The following is an 18688-nucleotide window of genomic DNA, read 5'->3' as shown; positions in this document are numbered from 1 at the left end:
CCTTTCCACTTTCTCTTTCTTAGGTGTATAAACTCAGGACCTCATTTCCTAATTTTTTGCCTTTGCACTTTCATCATCATCAATGATAACTGAGTGCTTACTGTGTGCAGAACATCATGCTAAGTGCTTGGGGAGTACAAAACAATAGATACGTTCCCTCCCCACCTTCCTTTTTTATATCTAATTTCAGGTTGAAGACAAATGTCTTTTGTTTGCAAACTGTAGGGTCAGTGACATAGAATGATGATATTAAATGTTGTTTTGTGTTTGCATTTACAGTTTCCTGAATGTGGGTTCTATGGAATGTATGACAAAATCCTGCTTTTTCGCCATGACCCTACCTCAGAAAATATCCTCCAGCTGGTGAAATTGGCTGCTGACATCCAGGAAGGAGACCTCATTGAAGTTGTCTTGTCAGGTAAAGTCTACATTTTTTCTCTTTGGTTACCTAATCACTGAGAATTTCTCAGGTGTTTGTAGTATGTAGCAGGTAGCTTAAACCACTTTTTTGGTCTGCATAAACACTGAGACAGTAAAATCTAAGTCAGTGGGGAAGTCATTTTCAATAGTGAAAACTCCAAGGCTTCAGTGGAGATTTACATTACCACTGTACAAAGCCTGTTTCTTCTCATTTCAATATCTTTCCTGACTAAAGTTCTACCTTAGGTCCCTCTGACACAAACGCTCCACTCAGAAACTGTACAGAAACACCATCTCCCACATTGCTGGGTACTCATATACCTAGAAGATATTGCCTTTCATCTTCTAACGTAACCCAAAGTGTTTTTTCTTATTTATAGTTGTCCTTATTGTTTTTGAAGCTGTCACCTCTGTTGGTGAAACTTTCTTGATGTTCTCTGTGAATGCAGCTTTTGAAAGGGCCTCCCTCTCTATCCAGAAGCAGGGGGTGGTGCAGGAGAATCTTAATCTTCAGTCCGGCGAGCACATTACCACCAAGTGCTGTTAGAATGGGGTGAGAGGTACTGTGGTTAATTCCTGAGGGAAAATCCACCATCTCTACTATCACCAATCTCATAAATTTCCGCACGGAACTAGAGTGATGAAACGGACTTGAAACATTTTTGCTCAACACGAGACAAATGAAGGAAGATTGATCATTTCACCCTTTTCTCATGCTGTCAGCATAGATGCTTTATTTCACCTGGGAAATACCAGAGTGATGGGGAAGGAGTATAGGTGCACTGATTAGATAATAATAATAATTTTTTTAAAAAAAACTATGGTATTTGTTAAGCACTTACTATGTACCAGGCACTGTACTAAACACTGGGGTGGATACAAGCAAATCAGGTTGGACACAATCCCTGTCCCATGTGGGGCTCACAGTCTCAATCCCCATTTTGTAGATGAAGTAACTGAGGCACAGAGAAGTTAAGTGACTTGCCCAAGGTCACAAAACTGACAAGTGGCAGAGCTGGAATTAGAACCCATGTTATTCCGACTCCCAGGCTTGTTACTCTACACACTGTGCCTTGGGAGACAGAGCACCAGAGAAGGGGATATGGGAGACGGAATGAGAGGAGAGACCCACCCTGCCAATAAAAAAAAAATAGGTAACAATAGTACTCTCACATTCCTTACCTCGTTTTTGCCCTCACAACAACCCTGTGAGGTAGGTAGAAAGGCAGGCATTATCATCACCATTTCTGCAGGTGAATAAACTGAGATACAGAGAGTTAAGTAGTTATTATTAATAATAATAATGATGAATTTTTAGGGTCTTGCTCTGTGTCAAGCACTGTACCAAGTGCCAGGGTAGATACAAGTTAGATTGGACACAGTTCCTATCTCACTTGGGGCTCACAGTCTAAGTAGGAGGGAGAACAGGCATTGTATCCCAAGTAAACCTTATGTGGGACAGGGACTGTGTCCAACGTGATGACTTTGTATCTATCCTAATGCTTAAAATAGTGCTTAGCACATAGTAAGCACTTAACAGGTACTATAATTACTATCTTACAGAAGAAGAAAATGCGGCCCAGAGAATTAAAGTGACTTACCCAAAGTTACCCAGCAGGCAACTGGCAGAGCCGGGATTAGAACCCGGATTCTCTGATTTCCAGGCCCACGCTTTTTCCACTAGGCCACCGTTACTTCCCACTGTCTCAAAACAGGGTGGTGGCTGAGGTCACACTCAAACCCGGGTCCTCCGACTTCCAGACTGATGCTCTTCCACTCCACCACACTTAGCGGTTCCCACATCCCATTTGGTTTGAAATTAGTGTGGCACAAATGATGATTTAAAAAGTTGCTGGATTAAGTAGCTAGCTGGGAGAAACCACAAGCCTGAGACCTGGCAATGCCTATATGCCTTACCACTCTCTCAGGGAAAGAAGAAATGGTCTGTCTCTGCTGGTCACAGCTCTGCTACAGAATGCCGTACACCCAGACCCACCAGGCCTTGTGCTTCCCCCCACAGTAGGCCCTGCTTTGGAACTGGATGAGAAATGAGAGCAAGACCATCAGTTTCCTAGTGTCCCATGTATTAGCCCGAGCATTCTGTGCTGAAGGTTGAGAGACTGAGATGAAAAGATTTCCTTACAGACACCAGATGCTCCTCAGCTTCTAACCACAGAGTGAACCTCCGGGCTATTATTGTGTTTCCTGTTGGGCTGGTATGTTTAGTCAGTGGGCACATATCTTGAGGGACAGTGAAGGAATTGAGATACTTCCCTGGCTTGGTCAAGCCAGTGTGTGGGGCTTCTGTCCCTCTGGTTCTCAGGATTAGTGAAGCGGGGGAAATATATTAGTGAAGGGGCAGAGGAGCAGCAAGGCATAGATGACAGAGCACAGGCCTTGGAGTCAGTAGGTCGTGGGTTCTAATCCACTTGTCTGCTGTGTGACCTTAGGTAACTCACTTTACTTCTCTGTGCCTCAGTTACCTCATCTGGAAAATGGGGATTGAGACTGTGAGCCCCATGTGGGTTAGGGACTGTGTCCAACCCAATTTACCTGTATCCACCCCAGTGCTTAGCATAGTGCCTGGAACACAGTAAGTGCTTAACAATACAACAATTATTTTAAAAAAATTATTATTATTACACGTAGGGGTCATCTAACTGGGCACAAAAAGATTGCTCTTTGGTGGTCTGGGGTTTGGAAGAAGAAAGGAAACGTTGGGGAGATTTCTGTAGAACAGACACTTTCTCTAAACTTGGATGCTCAACTGAAAGCTCATCTACTGTGTTTGCTGGCATTGCTGAGAAATTAACTGGAATGGGGAGTTTGGGTATAATGCGGATCTTTCCCGTGTGTGGGTGTGGTGAGGCCACTGAATAATCAGTGTTTATTGAAGACTTACCATGTGTAGAAAATGTTAAGGAGCACCCACTGTGTTATGAACACTGTACTGGTGTTTATTGAGTGCAAAGCTTGGGGAGAGCATATAAGAAAAATAGACTGTTTCCTGCTCTCAAGGAATCTATAATGCTCCTGAAGCTAGCCATTTATGAATGATTTACTCAAATTGAATCCCATCTCTTGAAAAGACATGAGAGAAGGGAGCCCAGACACTGAAACCTGTTCCAGAGCCAGCCTCAAGCTACCTACCCTTCAGTCTTTCATCTCAGGAAAAGGTGGAGCCATGGAGCTACTTGAGCCTTTCCCCCTGTAGAGTGACGGGTGATTGCATGATCAGGGTGCCATTTCACTGTACTGAGCTAAGAGCACCAGAGTAGGCATTCAGAGCCCATCCCCTACTCTGACAGAATGTCCCAAGTCATTCAAGTGACAGACAGGTTTTACCTGTGTTATTGAGGTAACAGGCTTGGCTTTTTGGTGTACAGTTTGAATCAATCGAACAGTAGTACCCATTCTTCATCATCATTGTGTCGAGGCATTTGCATGTCTTGAATAAGGAGTTGAAAATTGGGTATCAGAAGCTCCGGCACCTAGAAAGGAGAATCATTTGCTGAAGTTCTTGGAACTTGGTACTGGAACTGGCTTCCAGTTTCTTTCAGTTTGTTCTCTCATTCAAGGGATACTCCTAGCTGTGGGCTTTAAATGCCTATTGGAGATTGTTCCTCTCCTCCTTTGTTTAGCTTCTCTTCAGTCATTGTCTTTTGGCCATGGGGACTCCACTTTGCCTACACAGAGTCCTCCTATTTCCTCTCTAGCTTTGCCCTCACCGCCATCTCTCCTCTCACTCCAGCACCCTGGATTTTCCTCTCACCTCCCTTGCCAGGGAAACACTTTGCTAAGCCTCAGTGCATGGGTGAATTTGCACTGGTTGAGTAACCTATCATTGTGGGTATTTTTGGTGGTGAACCAACTCTGTGGTTCTGGAACAATTATATGGTATAAATTTGCCCCCTGGACATCTTTTTATAGACCCATTTTTCTCTGATCCTTGCTAAGCAGCAATGCCTATTTCTGGAACAGGGAATATCACAGGGCAGGGCCTTCCACTCTATCAAGTAAACCACCCCTCAGGTGGAGAGAGATTTAGCCAGACCTCAGGCTCCTTATACCCTTTGTAGCAGCGGAATTCCAAAACCACTGACCAAGCCCAATTTAATTCCTGGAGAAGATTCAGAGAAAGACAACTGAGATGTTCAAGGCGATGGACTAGCTCCCATCCAAAGATAAAGCTGAAGATATTAAGACTCACATCTGGAAAGACAAAAGCTGTGCCATCTGTACATTGCGCCATTGAGGAGACTTCATCCCATCCTGCCTTCCACCGCCCCGGAGGGGAAGAGAAAAATGCCCACATAATGAGGGTTCCGCAAAACCCTGGGAAGACTGTGTTTATGGTTACTATGACTTGGTGTATGTCTTGAATTTTGAGCCCTGAGGAACCTGAAATTCTGCTCCTCTAGGCACAGTACCTTGCTGAATTAAATTTTATTTTATGTTTTCAACTGTGTTGTCTTGTAAAGTTCCATCATCCCTCATGTGCCTGTCTCAAATCCCTTCTCCCTCTTGTACTAAGGTACTAAGGTACAGGGACCATGTCTAATTCTCACCTGTGTGTTCTCCTCCAGTGATTAATACAGTGCTCTCCACACATAAGCATTTAATAAGTGATTATTATCAAGTGCTTATCCTATCCATTACTATTATTATTATTATTGTTATTATTGCTCTAGCTGTAAAATTCGTTGGGAGGGATCATTGTTATTCCTGTCTTGTCTTTGGTTTTATGCAGTTGAAATATTTTCCTGTTTATACCTTCTCAGCTCTTCTGAATCTGTGAGGAATCCCTGTGCTGAGTTTCCCCCAGAAACAATGTGACAGCTGAAACCCAAAACAGTAGACACAGCGGACAAGTGGTGGAATTGGGATTAGAACCCAGGTTCTTCTGATTTCCAGGCTGAGTTCTATCCACTAGGCCATGCTTGTTCAGAGTACCATAATAGACTCTTGGGAGCGTGCAATAAAATTAGAAGGCAAAGTCCTTGCCATTGGGAAATTTAGTCTAATGAAGGAATTGCTCGGTAACCAGTCCCATCTCTCTAGTGACTTCTTATGGATTGCTTATCCACCAATTTATCCCAACCCCACTTGAAGTTATTGATGTTTGTTCTCCACACAGTTTCCTAAGGGAATGCAGTAGAGTGATTTACAGACAATAGGATCCTCGGTATAATACTCTGCTTTCGATATGCTACTCTTCATACTGTAGACACTGTTTGCTCTGCTCAATAGAGCTCTTTACATAACAGGCACCTCAGTGTTTAGTTCAGTGTTCTGCCCACAGGTGTACAATTCAGTCCTCTGCATTCAACAAGCACCCAGTACAGTGCTTGCCCACAGGAGACACCCAAAAAAGCACTCACTTGGAAAGTAATGAGCATCCCATTCAGTGCCCTACTCTCAGTAGGTGCTCAGTAAGTGTTGTTGAGGATTTCTTGAAGTTTTTAAACTTCTCAAAAGCAGGAAGACCTTTTGAAAGAGTTGTCACCAAATGTTTGCCTGAGTGTAAAACTGCTTTTTTAGTTTAAAGTGCTTAAAAATATCTCAGTTTGAGTTGGCATGCTTGACAGTGTTTCCTTTTGTATTGTTGCAAGCAGCAAAAGCTTTCGCTACAAACATTGCCGCTCCACTTTTTAGTCATCTGCTCTATTTAAGTGACATCTCAGGGAAGAGCACACCTTACATAAATACACAACCTGTGGGAGATGTTCCAAGCATTTCATAATTGGGAGGGCAGTAATTGGAGCACTATTTCTTTATAAAATGTCATTGTTTTTGATTGCTCTAGATCCCAATTTGGCATTTTCAAATATTCACTTGTATGAAGCTGGGAGAAAACATCTTAGTGTTTTGAAAATCTGTGCTATGACAGGTCCCATATGACTTCTGGAAATGACTTTTAAAAGAAGTGGATGTACAATGTCTAATAAGTGCATGTCACTAAAGTTTATTTGAGCCTCTTTTGTTTTCTCAAAAATTCTGACCTCATGCTCAGAAATACATAATGTATTTTGGAATGGTACTCTCTGAGTTTGGATAGGCATTTATTCTCAGGTGTTCTGCCTGCGTTGGCATGCAAAATTACAGTCTTCTTCTATAATATCCAACAAGTAGAGCTGTGGGAGTTTTACAATTTTGTTATGCCAAACAGGGAATACATTAAAATGTTCTGTTTTTTTCAGGTTAAAAATACATTTGCTCAGAAAATTGCAGGCATAATCATCCGAAAGGAAATGGAAAAGAACAAACATGTGGGTCCCTAAATGGGAAATCGTTGGATGTTTGATTTCCTCCAGAGTGACAGAGTTGGTGGGTTGTTAGTTGGCTTGGTTCTGGAACTCAAACTGGGTCATTCACAAAAATGACTGTTTGCGTTTAAGGGCTAGCTTGGGTTCAGAAGGCGGGGTGTTGCAGGTAGGAGGATGCAGAGTATGCATCTATTTCATACATTTTTTAGAAATTTACACATTTTTATACTCTTCTTCCTTCAATCTGGAATTCACTGTAGTGTCTGTCCCCTCTTGCTAGATTGTAAGCTTCTAGAGGACAGAGATTATGTCTACTAACCCTATTGAACTTTCCCTGTGGAAAATGACCATGACTTGGTGTCGGGAGATTTGATTTTAATATTGCCTCTGCCACTGGCCTACTCTGTGATCTTGATCAAAACACACAACCTCTTTGTGCCTCTGTTTCCTCAACTGTAAAGTGAGAATTAAATATCCCTTCTCATTCCCAAGACTGTAAACTCCCAAGTGGGACAAGGGCTGTATCCAATCTAATTATCTTGTGTCTATCCTAATACCACATTTATGCTTAATTTTATCACTGTTATTTTTCCCAAGCACTTAGTACAGTGTTATGCCCACAGGAGTTGCTCCATAATTGCTATCGATTACCTCGGGATTTGGCTTCATTTCTTCTCCTTGAAAATTGAGAAATGAGAAAGTTTTGCAATTTGCTTAAGATCATTGCTCCATGAGGCTGAAAGTAAGGATTTTTCTTCTGCTGCTGGTGATTCTGAAATGGGTGGATTTCATTCAGTTCATTTTCCCCATTCCAGAATTCTCCAACATTAACTCTGCTCCAGCCAGTTGGAATCCCAGGATTACTCCTAGGGAATGGCATATCCACTGGAATAGCATGGGCAGCCAAATCCCCCCCCCAAAGACCCCAATACTGTAACAAGTGTTGCACTCACTGATTCATGAAGCAGATAAGGACACCAAACAGAGATATTCTATCCCCTAGCCCCAGCCAAACAGCTCAGAGTGGCTGGGCCGGTCACTTGGGAAACAGGAAAAACCCATCATGCCTAAGGGACAAACACTTCAAGGGCATATCCCACCCAGAGTGGGAGGCCATCTTCTCTGCAGCCTAGTGTCAGGAGACCAGGGATAGAGGGAAGGGAACTGGGTCTTAGTCCCAGCCTTACCACCAATTGGGCCCTCACTTGGCTTATCTGTAAAATGGGTGAAGCATCCGTGCCCACCTACCTCCCTTTAAATTTTATAACAGCCAAAATTATAGATATGAAGGAACATTGAGTTTTTTTTGTGGAAAAAGAGGGCTATGTTTGGGCAAATCCTTATTTTGATCTTCTGAAGTTGTCTTGGGCCAGAAATTATTCATTCATTCATTCAATTCATTCATTCATTCAATAGTATTTATTGAGCGCTTACTATGTGCAGAGCACTGTACTAAGCGCTTGGGATGAACAAGTCGGCAACAGATACAGTCCCTGCCGTTTGATGGGCTTACAGTCTAATCGGGGGAGACGGACAGACGAGAACAATGGCAATAAACAAGTGTCAAGGGGAAGAACATCTCGTAAAAACAATGGCAACTAAATAGAATCAAGGCGATGTACAATTCATTAACAAAATAAATAGGGTAATGAAAATATATACAGTTGAGCGGACGAGTACAGTGCTGTGGGGATGGGAAGGGAGAGGTGGAGGAGCAGAGGGAAAAGGGGAAAATGAGGCTTTAGCTGCGGAAAGGTAAAGGGGAGATGGCAGAGGGAGTAGAGGGGGAAGAGGAGCTCAGTCTGGGAACGCCTCTTGGAGGAGGTGATTTTTAAGTAGGGTGGGCCCGGTACAGGGTATGCATTAAATGCACACCGGTCTGCACTGTATTCAGTGACTACCACGACTACTGTATTACTACCAAATCCACATCAGTGCCACAAGTTTGAGTTGCCTTTTTGACCCTCTGATACCTGAGTTCATCATCTGGGTGGAAGAAGGATCAGCTCCGTGACAAGAGTACCCCTTCCCTCCACTCCCTGCAATCTGCCGAGGTGCCAGGACCACTGACATCAATAATCAAGGGTGGCGTTCAAAGAGGAGAGCTCCCCAATCCTGGGTGCTGGCTTCTACTAGCCCGTAGGGGCACCCAGAGCCTGCCTGGAAAATCCCATTGTGAGTTCACCTCTCTCGCTCAAAATAGTTTTTGACGATCATCTGAGACGATAAAGTTTGGGAACGTATTTACGACTCAGCAGATGTGAAAAAGCTCCAGAATACACTGCCTGTTAAACTAAAACTTCTCTCCAAGCATTTTCTTCCAATAAATGGCAGATGTTTCCCATTGACCGTGAAACAGTTATGCAAAGCGATGCAGTCGGGAAAATTTCAAGCTCATCATTATTAGGGTGCGCTTTTAGTTTGTTTTTCCAGGCTGTCCAGTTTTCTAGGCAACCAGTGTCCCTTGTTTGATATGCCCAGTAGTCTTGATGGCCACCAGTGGCCACCCTCGTGGTGACAAGCAGGAACTGAGAAGCAGCTGCAGAAGTGACAGGCAACAATCAGTCAAGCAATAGTATTTACTGAGAGCCTATTGTGTGCAAAGCTTGGAAGAGAATATCAGAAAAAGAAGACATGACCCTTGACCACCAGGAAATTATAATCTAGCAGCGGGAGACAGACTTAAAATCATTTAAAAATTGGAAGTAGTTCTCAAAGACTATAGCAAAGAGGGTGATTTCTGGATTTTATCTGAAGGGTACAGGCTCTGCTTAATTTACAGGGTTTCTCCTGGCATATCTCAACTCCTGCTCCTGTTCACACTCTCTGCTCTGCCCAAATGAACCACCTCCTTGTCTTCTACCAGCAAGCCCTCTCCCTTCTCCAGCCTAGAATGTTCTCAGCGCTTTAGCTTCAGCAAACCCTCTTCTTCCCCTCATTCAGAATCATAAAAACAAGTTTATCTGAAGCCTTCCTTAATCAGCCACCAAGTCACGCCAAGCATTGAACATCTTAAGCATTAAAGTGCATATCTGTCCAAATAGATGCACAGAACCGTTCTTTGTGAAATTCCTTAATTATCCTCCTGGGGTGTTTATCACTCGATCCATTTTCCTGGGACAAATTTCTCAGTTTCTGTCCTCTCACTAATTGCTGGTATTGGTATATCACTGTACTAAGGGCTTGGGCAGTTACAATAGAATTGGAAGGCATAATTTCTGTCCATAAGAGACCTACAGTCTAATAAATTTCAACAAATATTTGTTTCATAATGGAGTTTCTGTTGTCCAGAACTAAATAATGCTGTAAAAGAGCTTACTATATGTCCTGACACAAAGTGATGATAATTACGGTATTTAAGGTGGTCACGGTGTACCAGGAACTATACTAAGGGATGGGGTAAATACAAGCTAATCAGGCTGGACACAGTCCCTGTCCCACATGGGACTCACACTCTTAATCCCCATTTACAGGGAACTGAAGCTCAGATAAGTGATTTGCCCAAGGTCACAAAGCAGACAAGTGGTAAAGAGGGGATTAGAACCCAGGTCCTTCTGACTCCCAGGCCTGTGCTCTACCCACTAGGCCAATTCTGCTCCTCTAAGCATTCCTCTCAGGTACTAAGAACACTGTACTAAATGTGAGGCTAGATACAACATAAGCAGATCAGACACAATCCCTGTTCTACATGGGGTTCACAGTTTAAGAAAAATGACCATGCTAGAGTTGTCTTTAGCTAATGGGGAGCCACCCAGAAATAATGATTAATACTGTGGATGGCTATTCAGTCAGGGAGGTCAAGGTAAGACTTCAAAGACAGGATTTTGGGGAAGTCCAGGTATATGCTGAATCTTTATCTGTCTTCCTGGGCTGGTGATAAAGAGCCTGAATAGGACCCTGTAATATAGTTGATTTTTGAAAATGATTTTCAGGATACTGTTATATGTAATAACTCTCCCCACTCAACTTCAAATGATTGTGCAGTCCCACGGAGACATTCTCTTGTTCAGACTAGACAGACAAGCCTATTAATGCACCATGGATTTCTCCTTAGGTGTAAATAACATGAGAGGGAGTGTCGATCCCGAATTAATCTTTTCAAGCCACATTCACATGCACAAACAAGATCTGACATCAGTATTATCTTTTGAAATAAAGGACAGTTATAAGTGTGTGTTTTATATTTTATATATATGTATGGGTATGTATATATAAAAGGCATTAAGTCTTCATTTTCAGGTTTAATTTGGAGATCTGCATAAAACATGTTTATTAAAATGAAAGAAAATAGAATCAAGAATACATTTCTCTGAGCCTCCATCTTGATACCTGACTGGGTTATGCAAAGCTTTCAGGATATTACTTTCACCTAGCAAAAAACTTATGTAGTAAGTTATTTAAAATCCAGCCCTATGCTGCTCATTAAATAGTTGCCCTCAGTTTTGGATAGAGGTTTAATTCTGAGTTGAAGTTAGAGCTTAAAGTACATGCTGACCCCTGGATTTTAATGGCTAGTCAACTACTTATTTTGTTTGCTTATTGACTGTTTCTGTGTATTAGAAATATCCAATTTGATAGGATTCTTTTATGAAGCAAAGCATGGGCTAATTATTTTGGGGAAGTTAAGCTGAATAGAAAGATTCTCAAATGTTGATACAAACAGACACAACTATACAGGTGGGGAATAGCTTTTTTCTCTAATTCATTCATCATTGAACTGGATTTGATATAAAATGGGAATTATTTCTGTGGTAAAAACTCAGGAGAAAATCTCTTGCTTTGCTCTGCCCCTTACAATCATTACTGCTGGCTTTGTTTCTGGGCAGGAATACTGGTTTTTCAGTCTCAAGTGCTGAATCTAAGAACCTTTATAAAGATTATGAGGAGGCAAAGACAACCTGATAATTGCATAGTTTACAAAATATGGCTTACTTTGTAATTTCACAAATATCTTTGATATACTGAAGCAGATAAATTCATGTCAAATATTTATATCAATCTATGAATGGTATATAATGAATGGAAAAGTAGTGTGGTTTAGTGGCGAGAGCACGGGCTTGGGAGTCCAAGGTTATGGGTTCTAATCCCGACTCTGACACTTATCAGCTGTGTGACTTTGAACAAGTTACTTAACTTCTCTGTGCCTCAGTTGCCTCATCTGAAAATGGGGATTAAGTGTGTGAGCCCCACGTGGGACAATCTGGTTACCTTGTATCTACCTCAGCACTAAGAACAGCACTTGGCACATAGTAAGCACTTAACAAATACCATCATTATTATTATATAATTATTAACTTATTCATCTTTTTCATCCTACATAGTCTTTCTATTTCTTGTTCTCCCTCCTGTTCCTTCTATTTGTAAATCATGTATGTTTGCCTGCTTCCCCCATGGATTGTGAAATCCGTAAGGGCAGGGGACATGTCTTCTTTTACATCTGTTGGATTCTTTTGAGCACTATAATATCTATGTAATAAGGAAGAACTGAATGAATCTTGGGCTTTCCCTAGATTGTCAGGTGAACCTTGACTCAGTGGTCTTCATTGTTCAGCTCCATCAGAAGTAAAGAGATCTCACATTCCATGAAATGACTTGGGGAGGGGAGCAATACCCTCCCTGAGAGAAACTTGAAAGTGGATCAAAAATAAAATAAAAAGGACTTTGGAGAAAAGGTGGAATAAGAGTAAAGATCTAGCAGAGGATAAGAACCTGAATTTTTGGTTGTTGGAATATAATTAAATTATATGTGTACTTCTTGGTAAACCTCTGTGTGATGTAATGAAATTGGACAAACACTTTAGTTCCACAAAATTATTTGTTTCCAAGGAATCAAGGACTAATCACTTGTATTTGAATTTTACTGTGTTCAGAACCAATGTGACCCAATGTGTTCAGAAGACCTGGGGAATTTGTACTTAGGAAGTGGAATTTGGTTCCATTGACATTTCTACTTACTTGTCCATGGTCAGATGCGTTTCAAGCTTCCAGGCCTGAGAGGCTTGTCACTGTTTCCAGTGGCAATCTGACTGACAGTAGTTGGTAAATCTCTCCTTCCATGTCACAAGTCCGAATGCTAATTGTCCTGTCTTAGAATGGGAACTGGCAGAAATCACATAGACTTAGTTCCATTTAGTCATTCATTGTTTACCGGAAGGACAGGGACAGAAGTAATTTCCTTCATAGTGGAAACTCTTTCATATTTTGTAGAGGAAACAGACGTCAGAGAGTCTCCAGAGACCAATGGTTCCCCTCCTCAAGGGCTGGATTTTATACTGGAAAACAGTCTTGTCTCATCTTTTGTTTTCTCTTAGGTAGTCTCTAAGCGAAAATGAAAGAGGTAGGAGGGGAATCTCTACTAACCATTGAGAGTAACATATCTTCCCCTTCTGAGCCGGCACCTCTTCTGAAACATGAATGAAGCCTTTGATCATATTTCCAGAAATTCCAACCCTGTTTTGTGCTCTTGTTCTTTCTTGGGGTAAAGGTTGGCTTAGGCAGAACATTACTGCTGGAGGTAGCCCAAGGGGAGGATATTGTGCAATATTGACTAGTAGAACTTCTGCATTTCTCAAAGAGAGGCCTTGGTAATGAAGGATAGAATTTGTTTCCACTGACTACATATAAAGAGAGCAGTGGTAGTAATAATTATGTTGGTATTTAGTATATAGTCCCTCTCAAACACAAGGAGAGGATCTCATCATCAATAATAAATCTTCAGAAATGAATGAAGCCCAGCTCGCAGTCTTGTATTTAAATGTTTTATTTAGTATTTACATAATGCACAAGTTGTTGCTTTTTTTTTTTCTTATTTATATGGCATTTAAGTACTTACTTTGTGCAAAGCACTGTACTAAGTGCTGGGTTAGGTCCAAGCTAATCAGGTTGGACACAGTCCCTGGCCCACATGAGGTTCACAGTCTTAATACCCATTTTACAAAAGAGAGAACTGAGATACTGAGGCCCAGTGTCACCAAGCAGACAAGTGGTAGAGACGGGATTAGAACCCAGGTCCTTCTGACTCCCAGGCCCATGCTCTATCCAGTAGGCCATGCTGCTTCTCTAGTAAATGTGTCATAAAAAATCTGGGGGGAACATTGATGGGGAATTAGATCAGTCTTCTACAACATGGATCTGTCTGTATAGATTATGAAGTTAGGAAAAACGGTTCTGTGTTTTCGTACATTATTGTTCAAGGTCTGTGTGCTATAGCTTGAGTGCTCATTAAATGTGGAGTTTGGGAAGGATGCAACCCCCCACATTCTACTAGAGCTGAGTATATATTCAAATTTTCAAACTGGGTTATTTTCTCTTCTCATGTACACTGAAGCAGACAGTATTTTGTGAAAGCAGTCAGGTCAAATCTAAAGGCACAGATATGTGTGACATCCTTTGTATTTAATGTGGGTATGTGATTTTCACAAGTATTTCCTTTATACCAGACTGCTTGCTGATGAGAGAGGGCAGGTATCACAATGCTGCTTCCTCTGAGTCTCTGGGACTCATTCAGACCTCTCTATTTTGGCTCCATAACTTAAATGAACTTGAATTGCAGCATTCATTTTGTTTTCCTCTGCAACATTATTACCTCTGAAGTGCAATTTTGTGATTAGTAGCAACTGCATGCATAAACTTAGCTAATGTTGATTTCCCCTAGGGTGCAGAACAGATAAATTCATAATGAATGGATGTTGTGGATTGATTTCAGATAAATGTGAAATCTTAGAGTACGACACAGTTTTATTTTTAAAATGTATTTGATTACTCTAAAGTTACCAGAAGAATATTAAAATTGAACTTTTGAAATACGGCATTTAATAAGTCAAGGGTGCTAAATGTTCGTGAATGTTAATTCTCTTCAAATATTAAAAACAAATGTATTTGCAGTAAATGTTTCTTGGCACTGTCACTTTTCATGGTTTAATTGCTTATGTCTTTCTTGGGTAATTTAAAAATTCTAAGTGCACCGAGATGGAATAAGTGTGGAAAAGTCTAATTGTGGTGGAATGCTCATTTTCCAGGATTCTGTATTCACCAAAGGCCATTCAGCTGTTCAGCACAGATATAAATGAAATAACAGTGCTTTAGTGGTAGCAGTATGAAGAACCTTTTCTTCCAAGAAACTGAGGAGTGCTCTTCTGGGTAGACTTCATGAATGAATGGTAGTTGGTAAAATATCGATAGCCTTTCGATTGAAAGGAGGCCTAGGATCCTACTTTCATATTTGATAGACACCTTATTGAGGTCAGGGTTGGGACTAAGAAGAGTCCAATGCCTAGTACAGTGGTTGGCACACTACCCCACATCACTTACATACATATTTTTTATTTCTAGTAATGTCGGTCTCCCCCTCTGGACTGTCTCCCTTAGTTGTGGACGGGGAAAGTGTTTACCAACTCTGTTATATTGTACTCTCCCAAGCCGTTAGTACAGTGCTCTGTTCACAGTAAGCTCTCAGTAAATGCGATTGATTGTGCTTTGCTCCCATTGGAAAGTGAGGCCATGTTTAATGCGAAATTGGAACCGTAACGAACTCTTTTAGCAAAGCTTAAATTATGATCCCGGGCCCCCTGTTAAGGTCATCTTTTAGATCGGTTTTCACATCACTTAGCTCATTTTATCCTCACTATATGCCCGTCTGGGTACTACCAGAATACAGCTGAGAATATGAAAATACCGAGAGGTCATGAGACTTGCCCAAGGTCCCATGTAGACTGGTAGCAGAGCTGGAACTCTGGGACCTTTGTCTCCTGACTCCAAGACGTGAACTCTTTCCGAAGGGTCAGTGCCCTTTTTATAGCACTGTTGTGCATAAACTTTCCACTCCATTTCAAAGTAGATCAGCAGTATATCTCTGAAGATGAAATACTTCCATGTTAAACATATGATTAGCTTGCAACAGAGAATTTATGAAGCCATTGCAATTTTACTGTGCCAGAGTCCCTGCTTTATTCAGGTGAACATCAAAAAACAATCTGTTCTTTTCCCCCAGTTTATTATTGCAAAAAGGAAACGTTCATGTTTGCATGACAATTATTCATTAGTGCTTCGTCTTCAGAATGTGATCTGATTAGTGTATCGTTTGAAATCAATTGCAAATTCTTAGCAAGGCCCTTTTCATTCTTAGTAGTGCTTTGAATCATGGAATTATAATGAATGCAGCAGCCGGCAACCTGGTTAAATAGGATGGATTTTAAACAGCTGCTGTAGCCCGGGATTTTATTAAAAACTGCAAGGATTTAAAACAGACCTTCTTTTCACCAAAGACCACTTCGCAAGGCTTCCCAGACCAGAATCCAGATAGTTTACACATCTTGTCATGAAGATTAAATAGTTCTTTCATTTTAAAGTACATTCATGCTTCATTACTTAAAGGGGTTTACACTTTATTTCTTAGAATAGACTTGCATCCTTTCATACAGAACAGAGACTGAAGGAACCCCAGTTGGTGCACCAAATCCTTTGCTTAGAAGAGACAATTTTTTGAGAAGTTCAGATAGTCCAGTGGCATGCTAGGCAGTAAACTCAAAATTTAAGGCTGATTTTCCAGGCTGTGGTTTATCATGGTGGTGTCCTATTTTCCATTTTGAGTCACTTTTTACTGGTCTTTGTCTTATCCATCTTGAAAAGAGCTCTCTTAAAATTTATTCTGGGATGCTTCCCTCCGTTAATACACAGAACCCCAAAACTCAGCCATCCTCAGGATTTATGCATTTTAATCCCAACTTCAGCTCTTATCTCCTTAGGTGTATTTACTTGTATATTGCATTATTTATTCAACTACTTTATCCTGACATGTCAACGTTTCTACTTCTTATGTTCCTGTTTTTCCTTCTGTTCTTACTATTATAAACAATTTTTGTTTCTCTTTATCTCTCATTAGATTGTACACACTGTGGGGGCAGGAGAATATGTCTCTCACTTCGTGATACCCTCCTCAAGCTCTTAGTCCAATTTTCTTTACTTAGCAAGTGCTCAGTAATTACCATTGGCTGATTGGTTTACCGTGAGAAATAACATGGGCATGGAAAGCAGTTGAAACTCATGTTTCACACCAGGGAAATATATATAGAGAGATGTCATATTGTTCAACTCTAATAAAAATAGTAATAATTGTGATACTAAGATAATCAGGTCAGACATAGTCCCTATTCCAGGAGTCTCCCACTCTAACAGGAGAGAAAACAGATATTTGATCTCCATTTTACAGATGAGGGAACTGAGGAACGGAGAAGTGAAGTGACTTGCTCAAGATCACCCATCAGGCAGGTGGCAGAGCTGGGATTAGAAAATGGATACTTGGCCTTGGATCTGGGACCTTTAGGTGTTTAATATTCACCTCACACTCCACCCAACACCTATGTGCATATATTTAAATTATCTATTCTAAATTACTTATTCACATTAATATCTGCCTCCCACTCTAGACTGTAAGCTCATTATGGGTAGAGAATGTGCCTTTTAATTCTGTTGAATTGCACTCTCCCAAGAGTTTAGCACCTCTTATTTGATAGATACTCTGACCCGCATTACTGTTCTCATTTCACAGCGTGGCTCAGTGGAAAGAGACCGGGCTTGGGAGTCAGAGGTCATGGATTCGAATCCAGGCTCTGCCACTTGTCAGCTGGGTCACTGTGGGCAAGTCACTTAACTTCTCTGTGCCTCAGTTACGTCATCTGTAAAATGGGGATTAACTGTGAAGCTCATGTGAGACAATCTGATTACCCTGTATCTACCCCAGCACTTAGAACAGTGCTCTGCACATAGTAAGCGCTTAACAAATACCAACATTATTATTATTATTCACTCAGAAATGCTGCCTCTGGATGAGGATGCTATCAAGGAAGGAAACTACCCCTGTCTCTCCATAATCGTGATACCAGAATTCAGGGCAGGATGGGCTAGCAGTCTGATCCACTGTGCTATTGCACACTGGACTTCATTTCTATGCCCATCAGCCACTCTTGATATTTAAAGTTCTGATAACATTGCGATGGGGGAAGAGTTTGGAATGAATGGCTAAAATGAGGTTCAGAAGTTATTTGTGAACTCCCTGTATTTATCCTGCCTCTCTTCCCCATAATCACACGTCTTTCATTTCACTCTGCTATTGTTTCCACAGCTTCAGCCACCTTTGAAGATTTTCAGATCCGGCCGCACACCTTGTTCGTTCATTCATACCGGGCTCCGGCTTTCTGCGACCACTGTGGTGAGATGCTTTGGGGGCTTGTACGCCAGGGATTGAAATGTGAAGGTAATGTATCCTCTTCTCAACATCCAGAATTTCATTTTAGAGGTTCTAGTGTGCTTTTCCTTGTTTTTCCCCAGCCTCCCAACCACCTTCATTTTAGAAATGCCAAACTGATTACACCCAAATCCTGGCTGAAGGTCTCACACTCGTAGTAGTTTCAGATATGCGCCCTGCCTCCTTGCCATTTGCAAATGTGCCTTGTAACACCACAGGGCTGAAGAAACGGCCATGCATATGGCAGCTCTTCGTAGGTCCCTGGGAGACCCTGAATGTGGAGCCTGCTGATGAGATTCTTTAGTTAAAACGGGAAGGTGCTGGGGGTATGAGGAGGATGAAGAAAGATGTGGAGGGAGAGTTTTCTCTTATGAGAGCCCCTTGCTGCAAAAATTAAATACTATTTTTTAAAAAAATTGTGGTATTTTTTATGTACCAAGCACTGGGGTAGATACAACAAGATAGTCAGGTCTGGACACAGTCCCTGTACTACATGGGGCTCACCATCTAGGAGGGAAAAAAGGTATCAAATTCCCCTTTTACAGATGAAGAAATGAGGCACAGAGAATTTAAGTGACTTGCCCAAGATCATACAGCAGGCAAGTGGCAAAGCCCTGATTAGAAATCCCCGGGTCCTGTGACTTCTAGGCATATGCTTTTCTACTAGGCCACTCTGCTTCTCGGTGGTTGAAATGTTTTAATCAGATATTCACAATTATTTCCATCCTTTCTTGGCATGGAATTTAGCAGGTGGCTCTAG

At 41.4% G+C, this 18688-nt stretch overlaps 1 protein-coding gene across 3 annotated transcripts in view; it reads left to right on the top strand.

Annotated features, from left to right (window-relative positions):
* PRKD1 (protein kinase D1) overlaps nucleotides 1–18688 on the top strand; it is a 165507-nt gene that overhangs the window by 96910 nt on the left and 49909 nt on the right. For all 3 annotated transcript variants that reach the window (XM_029079057.1, XM_029079058.1, XM_001512942.6), the window contains exons 2-3: nucleotides 280–418; nucleotides 17806–17937. In XM_029079057.1, the coding sequence (XP_028934890.1) occupies nucleotides 280–418; nucleotides 17806–17937 (271 nt within the window). The remainder of the gene's footprint in view (nucleotides 1–279; nucleotides 419–17805; nucleotides 17938–18688) is intronic.

This window comes from Ornithorhynchus anatinus, chromosome 14, assembly GCF_004115215.2.
Source record: "Ornithorhynchus anatinus isolate Pmale09 chromosome 14, mOrnAna1.pri.v4, whole genome shotgun sequence".
Lineage (NCBI taxonomy): Eukaryota > Metazoa > Chordata > Mammalia > Monotremata > Ornithorhynchidae > Ornithorhynchus > Ornithorhynchus anatinus.
This window is presented reverse-complemented; position numbering and strand designations above follow the sequence as displayed.